This window comes from Sylvia atricapilla, chromosome 3 (genome assembly GCF_009819655.1).
Source record: "Sylvia atricapilla isolate bSylAtr1 chromosome 3, bSylAtr1.pri, whole genome shotgun sequence".
Taxonomy (NCBI): Eukaryota; Metazoa; Chordata; class Aves; order Passeriformes; family Sylviidae; genus Sylvia; species Sylvia atricapilla.
This window is the reverse complement of record NC_089142.1, coordinates 5,938,039-5,958,347: the sequence shown is the minus strand read 5'-3', so window position 1 is coordinate 5,958,347 and position 20,309 is coordinate 5,938,039. Positions and strand designations below refer to the sequence as shown.

Sequence of the window (20,309 nt, the reverse complement as noted above, 5' to 3'; positions counted from 1 at the left end):
GGAGGGGTCTGCTCAGCTCTTGCTTTTTAGTAAGATGGTAACTTCACCAAAAAACCAGGAACGAAACAATTAAGTGAGACATTAGGAAAAAATCTTCTCAAAGGGGAGATCAGATATTGGAATGGACAGTCCAGGGAAGTGTTTAAGGGAAGACTGAATGTGGCACTTAGTGCTGTGGTCTGGTTGACCACCTATGATGGTGTCATAGGTTGGATTTGATGACCTCAGAGATCTTTTCCAGCCTGACTGATTCTGTGATAAAACAGACCAAACATGTCAAAGCCAGTCAGCAGCTACAAACTAGATTATTCCCCACAGCACAAAGTGCCCTACCCAATACCTCTGACAAAACAGCTCCCACTGTCAGCCAAGCACCAGGCACTCAGCCATTGCTGGGACAGTTGGACTCTACATTCCTCCAAACCTGACACAACCAGCTCCTCTGCCAACCACATCCCAGTGCCAAGGCAGAGGCCAAGTCTCCCAACAACCATGGCCACTTTATACCCATCTTCTCTGACTATAAACAAAGGATGCCTTCAGCTACTCAGACTCTTCCCAAAGTTGCCTATTAGAGGTAACTAAGGCCCTCTGGTAGCCCTAAAACAGAAGTCAAAACATAAATCAAGGAAAATATATCAAAATTTAGGATGCCTGTGTCTTCAACAGAAATAGACACTCATCCAGCAAAGAGCACAATTTCACATTCCTGGTACTTTGTTTAGGATATTACAATACTGTCAGAACCCTTTCTGCAGCAGCCAAAAAAAGACACAAACCAGATTTAAAATAAATTCCATGAAAAACACACTTTAATAGCTTCTATATCTTTTAAAAAGAGGGGAGAAGGATTCATCGGATAACTGAAATCCTTGCATATACTGGGAAGCCTTGCTGAAACTTGCTGCAGGCCTGGAGGGTCAGAGTCCAACGTGAAGCAGCAAGAACTGCTGCAGTGCCCCATAAAGGTCTCTTCAGGCAGGTTTCAGGCCAGTTTAAAGTCATTTATTGGAACAACAACCCTGAAACATCATGTGACCTCCAGAAGTACCTTGCCAGCAGAACTGCAGTTATATCAGAAACTGAGCTTTTGCTTTTCCAATTTATCACAACAGACAGTTGCTAGATGCCTAAAACAAATTTCATTAGTACTGTTATTTCCACTTATACATTTATCATGTAAAACCTCTAAAATTTAGTCTCCTATAAAACAAAGCCTAACAATTTTGTTATTATGTATGAATAGAGTTACAAAGGTATTTCATTTTATAGTAGACCAAGTTTACACTAGAGACAAAAGACCACAGAGGACACAATCTTACCCTTTTAACTACCATAGTTTTCTTCACAACTATTTTAAAATCAGGTGCTGAACTTAAGAAGATTGATCCTTCCAACTGTTTTCCCACAAAAATATTTCTACCTTTTATGATCTATAGGAATTCCACTTGGTTAATACTAATAATACATATATAGTATATATACAGCCACTTTAGACAGACTTTAACACTGAAAACGTAGCTCAGGTGTTTAAATGCTGAACAATGAAATCACCTCTGTAAGTGTTAAACATAACTAGTGGTCATAAGAATGTTTTCTTTCCACTTCAATACCATATAATTTCCTGTCACCCTGTCCTGAGTCACTGATGACAACCCAGAGGCTTAAATAGAAAGGCCTGACAGACTGTCCTTAAAATTCTAGTTCCTGCTCCCTAAACTGTGAGTTTTGTCTACAAAGCTCTCCTGTAAAGACACATGCACAAGGTGAGCACCAGGATTTGGAAACCAAAGACAAATCCCTCCTGGCCAAGAACTCCCACTGCTCTGCAGCCAGGCTTCCTCCCGGCTCTGCATCTGCTTCACACTCCTGTTTACAAACAATCAGAATAACCAGTTCCCCAAAGATCCAAGTATTCCTTTGGGGCACAGATGTAGGTTCACTCTTCCTCAATCTAAGACGGGAGCACCTCACATTTCCCTGAGAAGGGAGTGCACTCTGAGTACTGGTCTTGGGCAAAAGTCCTTCCCTTCCTTTCACACCCCAATAACCATCCAACTGAGAAGCAGCTGAGGCACTGACCCTTGAACAGATGGAAATATTCTGTATTTCCTACTTCCTTCTCATGGTGCCCAACAAAGCTGTATCACCAACAGAGAGAGGGAAAGCCAGGAAGATGTATTTCCAAGACATCTTAACCCGAGGATGTTGTAATCCCATGCTTTCTTCTGCATGCATTCACCAGTCCCCTCCCCCCACTCTCTGCTTAAATTAGCAGTTATTTATAACACTGGTGAATCAGATAAAGAAAACAGTCCAAGAGGAAGCTGATAGTGACAACTTTCTGTAAGTTTATCTCCTTAAGATGTCTCACTGCAGGGTCAGGCACAGGACGGCTTCAAACCCACTTTAGATCAACCTCTACACCCTTGTAACAGCCCAGCTCAGGAACACGCTGCCCAGTGAGGCCCCAAACCACGCTCATTTGAGGTGGCTCAGTTCAGTGTGGAACAGTGTCACAAAGTAATCTGGAATTTTCACTGAAACTAAGCCCAGGAATGCACTTAATGCACATTAACCTTTAACAGGCATTATGTCCATGGGACAAGATTTAAAACTACAATGATATAAAAATGTCCAAAACTTGAAACCTGAATATGGTCCCTTCACATGAGCAATTTCCCCCTACAGATCCACCCATCTTGCCCCTCACCACTTGCTGCTTTGTTCAAAGCCAGTATGTGCCACAAAACCACATCTTAACATAACGCACTGGATTCCTGTCAACTCTGATGGTAAAGATGCAGTTCCATGCTATTAAGAAACTGAACAAGTGTAACTAGCTAATGGAGACCACACATATTTAACAGTACAGTCACTAGTTTTGAGCCACACCACACAGAAGAGCAGACATTTCACTGAGCTGAGCCATGCAGAGCCATCACATTCACGTTCCACGTGGAGGACTTGCAAACAGTTGCATCACAAGGACAACTACAATTAAACATCACCAATGAGATGTTTTACCTTCACAGGAGCTCAGAAGGAGGTCGGGTGCCTCCTGTCCAGCCCCTGTGACACATGGCAGAGCCATTTCTACCTGTGCCTCCTCCCAAGGGAGCCACACCAGCTGTGCCAGCTCCAGTCCAGCCAAACAGCTCAGTACTGAAGCAGTCACAGCTCCTCCTGCTCCTGCAGCTTTGATCCCACATGCCAGCCAAGCAAACCCTGCTGCCCACAAGGAAGGGACGTGGCAGAGGAGGCTCTCTGCACTTTAAGGTAATGTTGACCTCATTTATTCAAATATTGACTTATGGTCTTATTTTAAGTAAAATGCCCAGAACCATGAGAATTCTTTCATAAGTTTATAACCATACAAGATCATGCCAATGAAAAGAAATATTTTCATGCCATTCTATGTCATTTTATTTTAAGCATAAACAATTAATTTCAAATTTGCTGTAAACTGATCATTCCAGTCATGGATTATTTCAAAGACAGAGAACCTAAATCATACAATTTATTAGTTCAGGTTGCTGGACAAACAAACAATCCTTTCCAGCACTAAAGATGCCTCCAGTACATACAAACACACTGTTGATTCTACATAAACCAGCTCAGCTCTGTCCACCAGTCTCTGGAAGCACCAAACACCCCCTGTCACTGAGTGGGGACTCAGTTTGGATGCCAACAGGATTTGCTCTGTTAAAAGCAACTTCATGTTGAAGTGAGTATGAGCCTTCGCTGTCTCTTCAACACTACTCCATCTCAGAAGGCTCAATAGGTTCAAAGCAGCATTAGACAAGTGAGGGCATTCAGACACTCTGCTAAAATCAGGCTAAATTCCCAACAAGCCCCTTTCCACTTCCTCAGCACATGGGCTGACCAGTCAGAGAACCATCCCCCATTTGAGCCAGCATCAAATTAATCACAGAATATGCTGAGCTGGAAGGGACCCACAAGGATCACTGAGTCCCACTCCTGGCCCTGCACAGGACACCCCAAGAGTCTCTGCCCCAGAGCCATGTCCAAACACTTGTTGTATTCTGTCAGGCTGGTGCTGTGACCACTGCCCTGGGGAGCCTGTTCAGTGCCCAGCCACCCTCTGGGTGAAGAAACTTCTAAAATCCAACCTTAACCTCCTTTGACACTACTTCAGGCCATCCTGCTCCCCACAGAGCAGAGATCCACATCTGCCCTCCCTCTTCACCTCATGAGGAAGCTGTAGACCACAATGAGGCCTCCTCTCCTCTTTCTCCAGACTGAACAGGCCAGGTGACCTCATATGGATTTCCTCTCCAGAGCCTTCACCACCTTGGTTGCCCTTCTTTGGATAGTTTCCAATAGTTGAGTATGTTTTTTACACTGTGGTGTCCACAACTGCACAACATTCAAGGTGAGGCCACCTCTGCACAGAGCAAAGCAGGACAATCCCCTCCCTCATCTGGCTGGTGATGCTGTGCCTGATGCACCCCAGGACAAAGTGCTGTGCCCGAGCAACTCAGTCTTTCAGCTGCAGCTCCCATTCCTCTGCCACATGCTAAAAAACCTCAGGAATTTAAATACCAGAGTCTTCTCAATCAAAAAATCATTGTACTGCTATCAAGAAAATATATCATTCTTCTGGAATAATTTCTCTTAACTATCCCAAGTCACTACCAAAAAGCTGCTGGCTATGTGATGATTTACAAGATCTGTTAAAACCTTAGTAAGTACTCTCCAGGGCTTGCACTAAGGGTATTTTACACTGCAATAAAGATAGCTTTCAGGAAAAAAAAAATAATGAAGTCAGAATAAACACATACCATAGAGAAAACCAGCAACAAGAGGCAAACAAAAAAATGGCAACAAAGCAACTGAAACTCTCACAATATCCAATATCTCATGTAAGCCTTTGCTTCCCTGCACTTGAGCACCAACAGCCCAGCTACTGTCACCTTCCCATGCTGATTAATTACTGTGAGCTTAAAGGGAAAAAAAACTACCACTGTAAGAGAGGAAGGAGCAAGCTGGCACAAAGGCAGTTCTGTTCTTTTCCTGAAGTATAGGGTCTCACTACATTTTCTGCTTTCTAATGATAACAGGTACCTTAGTGAATCCTTTCAGTAAATACTTTTTCCCAAGGTCTGTAGTGACAGGACACGGGGCACTGGTTTTAAACTGACAGAGGGGAAATTCAGATTAAACCTCAGGGGGGAATTCCTGCTGCTGGGAGTGGTTAGACAGCACCAGGAGCTGGGGATTGTACTGTCTGACAGTTTGTGATTCAGATCTCAGTGGCATGGCAGTGAGAAGGTATTTTTAAGAGAAGTGTTTAGTGGCAGCAACTAATTTCAGTTTGGCCAACTTCTGCAGAATTTCCTGTCAGCTGTAAAGGTAAAATCAAAAGTGTAAGTAAGAAACTTCAGTGAAGGACATGAGAAATCTTGTGGAAGTTACAAGATGTTTCTGAAAAAGAACATATTGAGGACAGGGATTTGTTCATTTATTTGTATGGTCTATAATCAAAAATAACATAAAAGATATCTGTGCCTGAATCATAGGATAGCTTGGGTTGGAAGGGTCTGTAAAGACCATCCATGCACAGGGACACCTTCCACCAGACTTGGTTGCTCCAAGCCCCACCCAGCCTGGCTTTGAACACTTCCAGGGATGAAACATCTGCAGCTTTTCTGAGCAGCCTGTGCCAGTGTCTCAAGGCAACTTGAATAAACAAGGCAACTTGAACAAAGTTTCTTTTTCCTTTTTTTTCTGTTCACCCTGCAGTATCTGCTATTTTTCCTTACTTCTTTTGTAACTTGCTCTGTGCTACATCACCCAATTCTAGCACAAATATCTTCTGCTTAAAGCAACAATTCCTCAACATCCATAGCTTGCCTAAAAAAAAGGAAAATAAAAACAAAAATAGCAGACAGTCTAAAGCCAGGAGACTTGGTTCTGTCAGCACAAAATTTGTCCATCTGGAAGACACCCTGGATCTGCTTGGCATTTTTAGATCGGGTAAAGCAATGGTGCATTCTTCAAGATATGACTCACCAAGCATTTTTAATAAAAAGTTTGTGTTGAATTTTACAGCCCAGAAAGAATGCCTGAAATAATTAGGAAAATGAGCAGTTGAAAACAGTTTAAAATGCAGGCTTTTCCTCCCAAATTACTTCAACTAATGAGAAACTCGTTGCATTCTCACAGCAACCACCACAGCAAACACCAGTTTCTTATGCTGGCCCGGGTGCAATTAGCAAGACTTTGAGAAGGAAATTAACAGTATAGTAGGAACTCTGCCCGGCAGCCTGCCCCAAAAAACACAAACTACATATGCCTCATTTCCCTACTCCAAGCTCCTGTAATTTTCTGGAGTGCATTATAGTGCTTAACACTGTATAAGATAAAACACAACTGCAAATTGAATGCTTGTCAATTCTCACTTACCTAAAGCAAATTGTCTTCACACACTCCCCCACAATTTTACAACTGTATGCTGTAGATGATAAGTCACCATTGCCAGCCAGATGGGAAGAAAAATGTTTTAGGGATACTTCACTGCAGATTTATTAACTCTAGAAGAAGTACCCTGTCATGTTTCCTCCAACATTACCAGAAATACTTGTCTTAAACTCAGTCATAAATTTCATAAACATTATAATTGTGGATTTAATTTACCCCCTCACTTGTATGAGTGGAATTGCTGGGCTCTTCCATTTACAGTACAAGACAGGAAATGGAAGTATCAGAATAAAACCACAACCATCTCCAGGTATTTAATACCTTATATGGATAGAGGAGGTCAAAATGTTTCTCCTGGGAAGCGACATGAAGCAGAAAGTGATGGTTTGTGCTGCCTGCCATTTCCCTCAGTCTGAGCAGAGCTCAGAACAAGAAACCAGCCTGGAAATGAGAAGTGACACCTGCAAGTAAGGCAGCAAATGTGTCCACAAACAGAATGAAAAAATGTCCCTAATTCACATTGCAGAGAAATCAGAGATCTTTGAGGGCACAGGGGAATGTATTAAAAAAAAAAAAAAAAAAAAAAAAAAAACAAAACAAAAAAAAAAACCACATTTTCTAAAGCCACAACTCAGACACTGTTCCATATATAGATTTATGCCTCTTCCTCTGTTCCGTCCCTTAAGTTAATTTTATAACATCTACTTGGCAAAATATTTAAGGTGAGTCACAAAACACTGAATTACAAATTCTGCTAAAACAAAGCCATGCCAAAAAGCACTGAAGAACAAAAGAATCACACGTCATTTATATTTTGTTCAAATCCTAAGAACCAAATAAGCAGTGAAAGTACCTTGAAGTCAACACCATATTTATCTGTTCCCTTAAAGCCTCCACTAGATAATTAGCTCAGAAAAATAAGTTTGAAGCTTAAGACACGGTTGCTATTCTGACAACTCTTTCTACAAATTCATTCCCCTGAAAAATAAAAAATTGTATTTGAAGTTTCCTTTCTTGTATCAGGACTCCACACTACTACAAAAGTTTCAGCTCCTCCTGCAGATTTTTTTCCAGGATTCTCCCAGCCAAAAAGGGCATCATGATCATAGCCCCAGGTTATGAATTCAAGAGTTATGAAAACAAGAAAATCTCTGAAAGCCTTTTGGGTTTAAATGAAAACTCCTTTTACGCTCCAAAGAAATGCAGAAATGCTCTGATAGACAATTTGGCACATCTCTAATTCTGAATGACAATTAGTACTTGAGCAAACATGGCAAGAATCTGGCTTTGAAATAAATTTACAGGAACTTAAAAGCATTATTCAGAGCATGCACAAAGTGTTCCCTTCATCTGTAAAAACAGACATGATGCAAGAGTCTGAATGGTCCCAGATTGGAATCTTGCAAAAACCACAAAATATGCTTAGCATTACAACAGGAACAAGTGTTTGAATCTGACTCCATGCTGTCAGGGCATACTAATTGTGACATAAAGTTCATTTACTTTTTAGTGTAGGCATTTTAGTCAAGACAACAAACTAAATTTCTGGTGGAAAAGCACAGAAAGAAATCCTTATGAAATGGATTTTTACACAAGCCAGTCAAAACAGCAAGTGCTCAAAGGCACTCTACAATCTCAGACAGTTTTTAAAAGAGGCAAAATTGTTTCATCAGGTCAATCATGTTCTAAAAGTTCAGAGATCAAGTCCTTCAAATATCTATTTCTACATGTATTTAGAAGGATTAAAGTAATTCTTATTAAGATCATGATTTCAACCTGCACGGTTTGCAACACTTCCAATCACAGGAAAACAGGGTTTGAAAGGACCTCTGGAGGTCACTTATTCCAAACTGGTCAGAGCAAGGTTAATCTCAAAGTCAAATCAGGTTGCTCAAGGCTTTGTCCAGCTAAATTTTACAAGTCTTGAAAGGATGGAGATAAAACAGCCACCCCAAGCACCTTTTCTGATACTGAATTTCATAATCATTTTCCCACATTATATTCAGTAGGAATTACCACCGTTCTAACTTGCAGGCATTAGCTCACAATTTTTCACTGTGCCTCCAAGGTGAGTAGGTTGTTCTCCTCTCCAAGCTACACCTACTTCTTGCACACCATTATCCACCAGCCTCCCAACCACCCTCAACTCTCCAGTTCAGTGGCATCCCCACTGCATTTGAGGGGAGGGAGGAGCAAAACTGGACACAGCATTTTAGAGACAGTCTTGTGAGTGCCAGGGAGCAGGGAACAACATTTCCCATGACCTGCTGGCTGCCTGTGCCCCCTGGTAGACAGTAAGGCAGCTCATTACTACTGCAGCACACCAATCATCACCCACCCCATTCACTGTGGAGTTTTTTAGATATTTGGTCAAAATCTTGAGCATTTGAAGAAATCAGCATGATGTGAGTATCCCTACCTGCCTTCTTCCTGCTTCACTCCCAAAAATTCTTCCCCTGTACATCCATTCAGCTGAAACATGCCAGAAGAGCAGCATCTCTCAAATAAGAACTGTACATTTTTTATTTATAGGGTTTTTTTCAGAGTCAGCACTGAAACACTCAAATCTCAGTCCTTCCTGAGGAAAAGACTTCAGGACTGCCCCAACACTTGCCCTTCTAACCTGATGATTGGCTGATCACCAAATATGCAGCTTGGAAGCAGCTACAGCATGTGCTGCATCTTGCAGAGCTAATTGATAGTAACACCACGATTGGTATTTGAAGAATTTGAGAAGGGATCAGAGGCCTTACAGGAGTTTATGAAAAGCAGTCTGGGGCAAGGGATAGCAGTTGCTGCCATCAGGAGACAAAGCACATGAGGCAAGTTCATAGAAAGCCAACCCTCACCTCTGCTGCTCTCAACATAGTCACTTGAAGGAGTAGTTTGGATTTCAGACAAACAAAGGAAATACTCTCGATTGTTCCCACATATTCACAACTACAGGCATAATCCTGGGGCGCCAGCTATATACACATTAACAAAGTGAAATCAAGAGAGAAGAGTCAGCAATACAACCTTGGCTTTTTCAAACACCAAGGTCAGGATTTACCACTTCAGTCACTGCTCAGAACTGAAAAACCAGGATCCAGCAGTGAACAGCAGGATCCAGAACTCTATGTTGATGGGAAACCAGTACAGTCTCCTTGCTGCATGGAGATGGCAGGCTGTCTTATTCTACTGAGAGCACATCTCTGATTTCATAAACAGCTTTATTTCATCTACTGCTCATCCAGCCTCAGGCTTTCTGTTACTGGTTATCTACCAGGGCAGGTTTTCTCCTACAACTTACAGATGAGAAGCTACTTACATTACAATCCACACATGTGCCTTATAGTTCACTCTCAAGTAAGGATGAAGCACTAAGACTGAAAGAGCAAACTCTTCCCATAAAATAAGCATCTAGTAAAGTGATGAGCACCTGGAAACAAGAGGAAGCGATTTTATACACTCTCAATTGTTGTTTTACTTGACAACCCCATACTGTTAATTTATATATATATATATATACAGCCCCATAGCACACAATGATTTAAGAAACGCCTTCAAGCTCTCCTCCAGATGGTTTCCAATTCCCTTACTTCCTTGCACCACATCCTTATTCAGATACTGGTAGGCTGTAAAAGCAAACCCTGTTATACTTAGGCTTCTTATAATGTGAATGTGTCAATGTAATGGTTTTTAGTGTAATCTTCCACTTCACAGACACTCTCCTTCCCTGTGCTGAAGGATGAGATGTATTTTCAGTAACCTGTGGGTCAGGCAAAGGACCCTTGTATTTGGTTTTCAAGAGCAAAACAGCACAGTTCATGATAATTTATCCTTAATTAAAAGGCTATATTCTGCTGTTCGCACTTCTCAAGAAAATCTGCTGCCTCCTTATCTACCATACCCACGAGGGCATGGGATTAACATATTTGCTTTTATCCTCATGGCTTCAAAAGCCTTGCTCACCTCAGCACTTCCACTGCCTCACTTGCAGCACAGCATCTCGTTCCACCTGGCTTCAGAACAGCAGCAGCCCAGCTGAACACAGCCAGAAGTGTTGTTTGGGACACTGAGGTTTCAAACAAACAGCCCATGGCCCACCCTGCAGACACTAACACAGCTTGTAAATCCCGCTCATTTTGTCAGGTCTTGTACCAAAATCTCTTAACAAAAGAATATTCTTCACTTAATCTCTTTGGAAAGGGAAACAGATGGGCTCTGCTTTTCAGGAACAATTGCTTTGGTCACTTACAGAGACCAGGGTTTTATAGTGACTCCAACAATCTGAGGCTGAAGGAGTGACCCTGCATGGTCTCTCCCTACTCATTCTCATTTCACCACCTCTTCCCCTGTGCTGGTCTCACAGTTGTGCTGCTCCAGGGTGTGTCAGTCTAGTTCGCTGCCAAACCAGCCAGCTGGTGCTCTTCCAGCTGGATTCAGCCCTGGCCAGTGTCTTTAACTAGATCATTGTGTGGACACATGATCACTAAACCTGCCAAAAGGGGAGATTAAAGAACACACTGATATCTACATTACCCAGGGATTGACCATACCAAGAAATGATGGATCTAGCATTCTCCTGGCAGTTTGTTGTAGCAATTACTAACTTCCCTGACAGAAACATTTAGATGTTAAAATGAGTGCAAACAGCAGTGTGATTTACCTCAAGTTTTAGGCAGGCCTATTCTACTTTATCTTGTATTTACTGGTTTATGATAGTGCTAAATAAGCCAAACTCCATAAAAGCATTTCAGTGATGGGAACATTGCAAGTCCAGCCCAATTGCAGAAAATCAAGATACAGAAGAACAGATGCATATTTTTATGTACTGTGCTCAGTCCTCTTCTCAAGACATACACATTATTGAGAACAACCAAAACCAACACCTACAGAAATACAAAAGGCATCTCAGGAACAGGTTCTAGCTGCTTACAAACGGTCTTCTCTTTAAAGGTATTATTAAATCAATAAAAAAATTGCAAATTAGAGGTACATTTTAAAAGGAACATTTGACTGGTTTAAAAGAGCGATAACAAAAGCCCTTTAAAGATACAGAAAAAGAAGGCTATGAAATAACCAGTTTTGTGGATTGTGAACACTCAGGGAGAGCAATTAATACAGACACTCAGAAGACTCTTAGGAAATTTTAGTGTGGACCTAGTGCAAAGTAACTGCAGGTTAAAATGGAAAAGGAGAAACACTCTACATTCCCTGACTCCTGAAATTCAGTCCCAGCCACTCTCTTGCCCAGGAGGTCAGGACTGCAGCCAGAGTGAGGCCATCCAGCTGGCTGATGTGATGGCAAAGCTGGCACTGGAGCCAGGGCAGACACAGGCACTGCCCAGCCCAGGCCCCTCCAGCAGCAGTCTGGAGTTATCTGTGAGGCACAGCGTGGAACTGCACCCACTGCGGGACTTGGGACAAGGGAGATTACGTGCAAAGCAGCCTTAAAACAAATCTCTTCACAGCTCAAGTTCAGAGTTCAGTGACGAGATTCTCCTTCACTTCATCAAATGAGTAGTTTTATCTCCTCAAGCAGCAAAGATGGAGATTCTTCTTCTTCTTCTCCCTGAGTGCCAAAGATGCGCTGAAAAGAAACAACTTGAAACATTCTGACAAGTTTTTATTTTTCCTGAAAAATGAAGAAACAGTGCAACTTGGGGAAATAAAAACACACTAAGAGGAACGAAGGTATAACTGGTATGTTACCAATAAAGCAACAACTGAACTGAAGGGTCAAAACTGGAAAACAAAAAATTCCTATCAGGGCCAAGTTGACAAGTGGTGAAAGTGTGCTGCAGCTGAGATCAGGGTCAGTAGCATCATCCTCCTCCTCCCGCAGCCATGAGCTCAGTCTCAGTGTCCAGACAGCCAGCCTGGCTCAAAGCTGCCTCAGGAAGACAGGGGACTTTCAGATTGTTTGGTCCATACAAGCAAGGCAAGAGGACAATGCTTATTAGCCAGAGGTAAGCAAAGGCTCCGGCTTAACTTCAGTGCCAGCTTAAAAAGATCAAACTATATCCACAGCCAAACACATTTGACAAAGGCTGACCACTTTGTAATTTTATCAAAGAGGCAGAAACTGATGACTCAAATCTTCTTTAAATAGAAAGTCAGGCAAGTTTCCAGGAACTCTAGCAAAACTGCCTTATTTAAAATTAAAGTAAAAAATCATTAAAAACTCCCATCCACAAATATCTATTCACAGCTGCTGCAGAAGCAAAAATAATGAGATTGCCCAGCACTGCTTAATTCCAAAACTATTTGCCTCTAATGACACAAAGTATGTTTACAGTGACTTACTGTTAAGAAACAGTGTAATTCTAAGCCATTTAAATAATTCAAAGCAACACTTTATCTAGTTAAAACAATGCACACAATAACATTGATTTAGAGTTTCTTTAACAACAATGTCAAATTTAAACTCCATTTGCAATCACGAAGCTCTTCAGCACTAAGTGGAGAGGAACTGCAGCCCTCGCCTGTAACATCACAGGTCAGCACTGTGCAAACTGCCAAAATTAAAGGAAAATGCTTCATTTTTAAAATTATTCAAAATATTATATTCTAATTTATTCTGCTGAAAGCAATCCTGGCCTAATACAGATTTCACAGAATATTCTGAGTTGGAAGAGACCCACAAGGATCACTGAGCCCAACTCGTAAATAAATACAGGCTCATACAGGGACTAAACTCATACCCTTGGTGTTTTCAGCATAAGGCTCTGATGAACTGAGCCAATCTCAGGGTCATGAGCATATTAAAGGCAATAAATATTCCTTAAAGAAAAGTGAACTGAATATTCAAAATTACCTCATATTATGCTCTCTACAGTGTACATCACCCCAAAAGTGGAAAGATTCAACTCATTTGGCTGACAGACACATACTGTGATTTTTCCTTCAGTCTGATTTAGGTCTCTGGCAGTGGCAAGACATTAACTTTTGTTCAAAAACATCTACAATGCATCATTTTCTTTGTTCAAGATTTCTGAAAAGGTATTTCAGTTTGATTGCACATGAAGAAAGTCAATTCTGCATAGAAGTAGTGAAGTAAAACACAAACTCACCCAAAAACTCTTGTTGGTATTAGTCAGAGAAAGTAAATAGCAATGCTGGTGAAATTAAGTTTATCCTGAGAAACAGGGAATAATTCAGGGTAAAAGGACACTTACTAACATAGCAAGAGTTCACACCAGGAAAGAGGCAGCTGGAAAGGCCATTTTAGTGCTTTAGTCCTGCTGTCACCAGTGCACCAGGACAGCCATGGGTGATGCTCAAGCAGGGTTGTGCTTCCACCACCACGGCACTGGGGAAATCTGTTTGTCACCACCCCACATCCAAAGTGAGGGACAGCAAAGGCTCAGGCATCACCTCCACTGAATACATTTTAGATCATTAGCACATTCCCAATTCAGAGTAGAAACAAAAAGCAACATTATGGAAACATGTCAGAAAAGAAAAAGCTGAATGCAATTGAGCTACCTTACAAAATACAGGATGCCACTTTAAAAAAAAAAAAACCCAAACAAATACCACTTTAAAAAGAGGCAGAAGAAAAAGGTTAAGCCCCTGCCAAGGAGCAGAGACACATTTTAAGTGCTCAGGTAGCAATCAGAGCATATAGAAACCCCAGACCCACTAGCAACACATTTCACCTGATTGACTCACCACTTCTGCCAAGATGATTTCAGTCACTTTAAGCATTTTCATTGCTGCTCTTTCCTAACAAATCATTTTTCTCAAGCCAGGTTAAGGAACTACCAGGCCAGCAGTCATAGGTGACAGCATCTCCAGGGAAGCACAATGAATGGGAAGAGCAGAGCTGTGACAGAGCAGGCAGCCACCTCACCCACACAGCCCAGTGTGCCCAACCACACATTTCCTGTGTTTATGCAACAAAAACCCACTGAGGGAGATAAAAAAAAAAACCAACAAGCACAGACAGACAATGGAGAAAGCCGGTGAAGGTGAGGATAATTCAAGGGCAAGGTCCTTCCTAGCTGAAACTAAAGCTCTTCAGAACTGTTAGAAAAAAGAAGAAAACTCAAAAAGAAACCGAGACAGCAAATATAACTGCACCCCTACATGAAGTTAACTCTTAAATAACATGAAGAACTCTTTTCAACAAGATACTAAAATAACTATCCAGTAAAGGTGACAAGCACGAGGAATGACTGGCACATGACAAAAGTAGATGTAGAGAGACTTCTCAGTATGACGCCACCAATCAACCACCCAACATTTCTCAAAAATACAAAGGAATCTGGCAGAACAAGGAGCAGTTTTAGGGCAAAAGAAACCCTCACACTGAAAGGATGTATTTCCCCCATGCATCCCCATATATGTTAAACAGGGACTCCCACTGTCACAGACAGTGGTGGTTGGCAAAAACCACAGGGTGTTTTTGAGCCCCTCAGGGATGGACAACCACAGACTTGAACCATCTGTGAAAAATGATCTGGTGAAACCACAAACACCTCTGAAAAAGTTCATAAATCACCAACTGCCAGACTAGGGGTTTTTATTAAAAGAAAAGAAAAAAAACACCACACAACTTTCCACTACAAACCTGCTTTCCATATCCTTTTCTTTCCTGTCTCCACAGTCAGGACTCTCAGCACAGCAGTTCTTACATTCTTGGGGGAAAAAAAAAAGCCCAAAAAACAAAAAAAGACAAAAGCTGAGCTGACAGGATCTCTAGCACCCTTTGATGTGATTTTTGCTGTCCTGACCCAAAGTCAGGATCCACCAACTCTTCCCAGTTACAGTAATTTGGTTTCCCAGTAGCTCAGGCACCGATCTTCCAGTCAATTTTACATCATCCTCCCTTATGGTTTTGTCTACAATAAAGAAATGGTACTAAGAAATCACTTTGCTGAGCACCACAAGGACAGTTGGTCAACATCTGGCTCAAGTACCTGAGTATAGAAGGGTTTAACAATTTGGACTTTTGATATTGACATTTTACTCTACAATAAAATCTGACTGAAGCTCGACTGCACATCCCACCTTACCTATTTCTTGGTAAAAATACCAGCAGCAGGACTCTTCATCCATCCTATCGCATTTGCTTGGGGGTGTATAGAGTGGATTTTTGGGTTTTGGGCAGGGGGGAGTATTCTGTGAGAGCTTTTTGTTTGTTTTTGAATTGAAGAACTAATCCTGAAGAAATGTTCTAACAGGCTCTTGGAACACTACTGGTGAAGACTGAAACTGTCACTGTCTCCATAACAATATGTTCAAAGTATTAAGCCTGCTTACAAAAACCTTCCAGATAGTTTTTTGTTGCCAACATGAAGTCAGCAAAAGGCTTCACACAAGTTTAATGTCCAATGAACTAACTCTGTAGACCAAATATATTTATACTTATTCTGTTGGCAATGAAGAAGCGTATCTGGCTTCCCAAAGTATTCCAAAATTACAAATTTTTACAAAGATCACATGTAGCAAATTCAAATACACTAACCATGGGAACCACAAATCAACATTTTTGCACAAATTTTTGGAAATAAAAAAGATAGGGAAGATGCATGTAACTAAGACGACACTGACAGACATTCAGTGGATTTCAGTATTCCACTGAGGCAATTTATCAGCTGCTGCTGGAATATTTCCTTCTTAGTTATAAGGCCATATAAGAATTAGCTGGAAGCTAATCTCTCCAAGTTGGTATCAACCCAAGACAGCAGAAGACAATTCAATCAAATAAAGTCTTGTCCACCTAGAACATCTGAATACATTTTTTCCCTTTAATCTGTTTCTCAAGCTGTTTCTAGAGTCATACATACAGGATTAATCTAGTGCAGAAGGCAGAGAATTACAATGACAGACTGAAGGGTGCCACTGGACATTACCAGTAACTTTATATGGTCTTGTGTGTGTCACCTCTGATCACCTCCCCCTCCCCATCCTTCAGACACCTGAATGACACGTGCCCTTGAAACATGAATTTCCAGCTACCAGAAGAACATGAGAGAACTTGTTTCCAAGGCCTTCTGTACTTCTGCCCTTCTCCTTTTGGTTCCTCCAGAGTCATACTGGCTGTTCTTACTTCTCCATAAACCTCAAAAATCCTGGAGTTTGTCAAAGATACCTCAACACTCCCCTCTAAGCCACCTCTTACATGTCAAATCCCTTCCACAAGTTAACATAAAAGACAATCTCTTATCAAGAGCCAGCTCTACCATGACGCCAGAAATAAAATAATTAACTAATGACTGCTCAAGGTAAACTGTGAGGCAACTACTAATCACCGTGAGTGCAGGGCAAGCTACAGTTACTTCTTTTTCCACCCTTACTCTTAGTGATGTTTTATTGCACATTCCTCACACCTTTCGACCACAAGGAAGAAATACTTGGAAATCTGAATAAAGGACAACACCTTCAAAGAAAATCTGTTTAAAAGGCTCTGGGATTATTATACAATCCTTTCTAGAGCTTGGCCATCATCCTGGCAGGAATTGCTCTATAACTGCACATATACCCAAATTGTTATGGTAAAAAATAACCCACACAACAGCTACAGTCAACACAGTGTGTGCACTCACTCAGTTCAGTCACATCAAGAACAGTAATAACATGCTCATTATGGTCATCGGAAGAGGATTTCCTTTAGAAAAGGAAACTTAAGGACAAAAATACATAAAATCATGTCACAGAATAACCATACACCACAATGAACTGTACTCAGCCCTTATACAGTATTCCTAACTACACTAATTGAGTATACTAAGGATTTCAGTAACTCAAGCCTACCATATGTCAGTCCTGAGGTATTCCTCATTTCAGCACTATAGCCTGAGTTCAATATGTTTAATTAGCACACTAAGCCTTTATGCTTTAGGAACTACCACCACAGGCCCCTCCAATGACCTGGGCAGACATTTCTTACTTGCAAATAAAATAATACAGCCCGAAAAGAAACGAAGAGCAAGTCTCGCCTATTCTGAATAATCACAAAAATCATTGAAAACTGAGATGTTTGGTTTCCACCAGAATTTAAAACACTAATTTCACTTTCCATTTTCAGATTTCATTTTTACTGCGCTCTGACCCCAAAAGACAACTTCCACTGAGACGAACACAGCGAAAGCAGATCCTGACAATCAGCAGAACACCAACCAGGAGGAGCATGTCTCGCTTCACTAACTGCACGTTTGATCGGCACACCGTGCATTTCTTCATTTTTATGCACAACGGGGAGGCAGAAAAGCTATCCAAGAGCCAGGTATCCCTTCGCTTCAAAAGCTTCACTCCCGTTCTGACGGAGCATGTTTGCACAGCAGCATAAGCACACAGGGCACTGAAGGCACTGCCACCCGCGCCCCGGCACACACCCTCCACGAGTACAGCGGCGCCGCACAGCACAGCACAGCGGGGCGGGGGTATCACAGACACACAAAATGACCCGTTTCGGACTCCAGCGAGGTCCAAAGCCTCTATAAAGGGGAAGCAGCTAATGAAAGAGGGCTCTCAAGAGTGGTGCCTAAGTCACTCGTTCATACTTCCCTATACCGACTCCTACATTAAAAACCAGACCCATCACAACCGACTGTTTCCAGTGTGAACCTGAACTCAGAGACATTCCCAGTGGTTCTCCATTCGCTCTCTTTAAAATACAGTGAGTGCTTCTCGCCTTGGCGGGGAAATGGGCGAAAGCGCAGATCAAATTGACGCTGAGTGGAAAAGAAAAAAAAAAAAAAAAAAGGGGCGAAAGGGCTCGATTGAACCATAAAAACTTATGCTTCACCAAGCCTCTCCCTCCAAGCAGCACCGGGATTGCTGTACACCTCGCTCTCGGCACAGAAAGCCACGGAACCCCCCGCGCCTCTCCCAGCCCGCGCCCTCCGCAGCCCCCGGGACCGGCCGAGCGGGACGGAGCGGCCCCGGCCTCTCCCCGGAGGGAGCGCTCACCGAGCACCTGCCGCACTCGCCGGCCCGGCAGCTCCTCCACCGGCCCCCGGCTACGGCACCGTTCCCGCCGCGGGCACCTCGGGGGCTGCCCATGGCCCCGCGGGTCCGCGCCCTCCCCTCAGACAAAGAGCGGCGAAGGCGCCCCCGAAGAAGCGGGAAGAGGCGACCGGTCCCGCCGCCCTCCCCGCCGCGCTCACCCATGCTGCGTCCGCCCGCCCAGGCTCGGCGGAGCGGCTCCGGGTCCCGCCGACGCGCTCAAGCCGGGCACTGCGGCTCCATCCGTGACGCTACGGGCGTAGAAGGGGCGGCTCCGAGCCGCGGGCGGCCCGGGGAAGAGGCGGCCCGGGGCAGAGGAGCCGCTCGCCCGTCCCGTCCCGCCGCTCCCGCTGCCGCCTCAGCCGAGCTCGGGCACCGGCGGCTCCGCCCCGCCCACGGCGGGGGGCGCCAAGTCCCGCGAGAGCCGCGCGCCGCCACCGCCCCCACGCCGTTGCCAGGCGGGGGTGACGTCACCACTCGGCCCCGCCCCGCGCGGGGAACTCGCCCAGGTCCCGGGACCGCCCCTCAGGGAGGAACCCCCCGGCACCGCCCTCTCGTCACACCCGCCTCGTCCCCCTCGTTAGAGCCCGCGTTAGCCGCTTCCATCAGCCCCTCAGCGCTCCTCTCATCATCGTCCTCATCGAACCCCCTCCCCATAACCCCCTCACAGGGCCCTCATCACTCCCCAAGCAGCCTCCTCACAGCTCTCTCATGACCTCCTCACAGCCCTCTCATAACCCACTCACAGCGCCTTCATCAGCCTCCTCATCATCACCCTCTTCACATCCCTCACAGTCCCCCTTCAAGCAATCACAGCATAGATCGGGTTGGGAGGAACCACAGTGGTTCCACCTCCCGGCTCAAGCAGAGTTACCCAAAGTACATGGCGTGGGTTTGTGTTTAGACAGTTCTAGAATATCTCCACTGAGGGAGGCTCCACGCTCTCTCTGGGCAATCTGTTCATTGCTTGGTCACTGAACAGTAAAGAAGTTCTTCCTCATGTTCTGGTGGAACTTGGCTGGGCATCAGTTCCTCTGGTGCCATTGCTGAGCCCCCTGGAGCAGAGCCTGGGCCCTGCTCGGAGCCCTCCCTGCACACAGGGACAGATTGGCGTTGGGGCCCCTCTCAGTTTTCTCGAGGCTGAATAGCCCCAGTCCCCTCAGCCTTTCCTTGTAAGAAAGATGTTCCACTTCATCAACACCATAGTCTCCACTGGACTCACTTCAGAAGCTCCATGTCTCACAGAGCCAGAACAAGATACAGCACTCCAGATTTGCCTCAGTAGGCTGAGTTGAGGTGCATGATCACCTCTCTGATGTGCTGGAAATGCTTTTCCTAATGCACATGGGATTTCTTTTACCTTTTTGGCCTCGATGGCTCATAAACAGCGCCGTCCCCCACACCACTCCCTTCTCTGCTGGGGCCACCCCACATCCCTGCTCTGCTTCACAGTGCAAAGTACCCCTCTGGGTCTGGAGTTCAAATCTTGAGAGGCTGAGGGGGCTCAGGTTGGAGCCTTTCACAAAAAGCATGATTACACGCTGGAATGGGTAGCTCAGAAAAGTGGAGCCACCATCCCTGGAGGAATGCTCAGCAAAGACTGGACATGGCACTTAGTGCCAGGGTCTAGCTGACATGGTGATGTCTTGGTCACAGGTTGGACTGGATGACTGAGAGTTCTCTTCCATCCTAACCATCCCCTTGGCCAATGTAATTAACATCTTGCACAAGTTTGTGGGCTCATGCACTACTTTTGAAGGGTAGGTGTCTTTTTTGTTGGATGGGGGGTTTTTTGCTTCAGATACATGTAGGAAAGTGCTCCAAGCTGTATCAGGCTGCCACTGTTTAGGGTTTTGTGGGAAACTCAGGAATGAGTGAAACAACTACTTAGAACTGAAGCAATTTAAAGAAAAACCCTGACCCTG

General features: G+C 43.7%; 1 protein-coding gene across 1 annotated transcript in view; it reads right to left on the bottom strand.

Moving 5' to 3' along the window:
- The window catches only part of CD2AP (CD2 associated protein), a 77,563-nt gene extending 58,797 nt beyond the window's left edge, over nucleotides 1-18,766 (bottom strand). Inside the window, exon 1 of the mRNA XM_066314696.1 lies at nucleotides 18,546-18,766. Coding sequence (XP_066170793.1) covers nucleotides 18,546-18,549 — 4 coding nt within the window. The 5' untranslated portion in view covers nucleotides 18,550-18,766. The remainder of the gene's footprint in view (nucleotides 1-18,545) is intronic.
- Nucleotides 18,767-20,309: the final 1,543 nt, after the last annotated feature.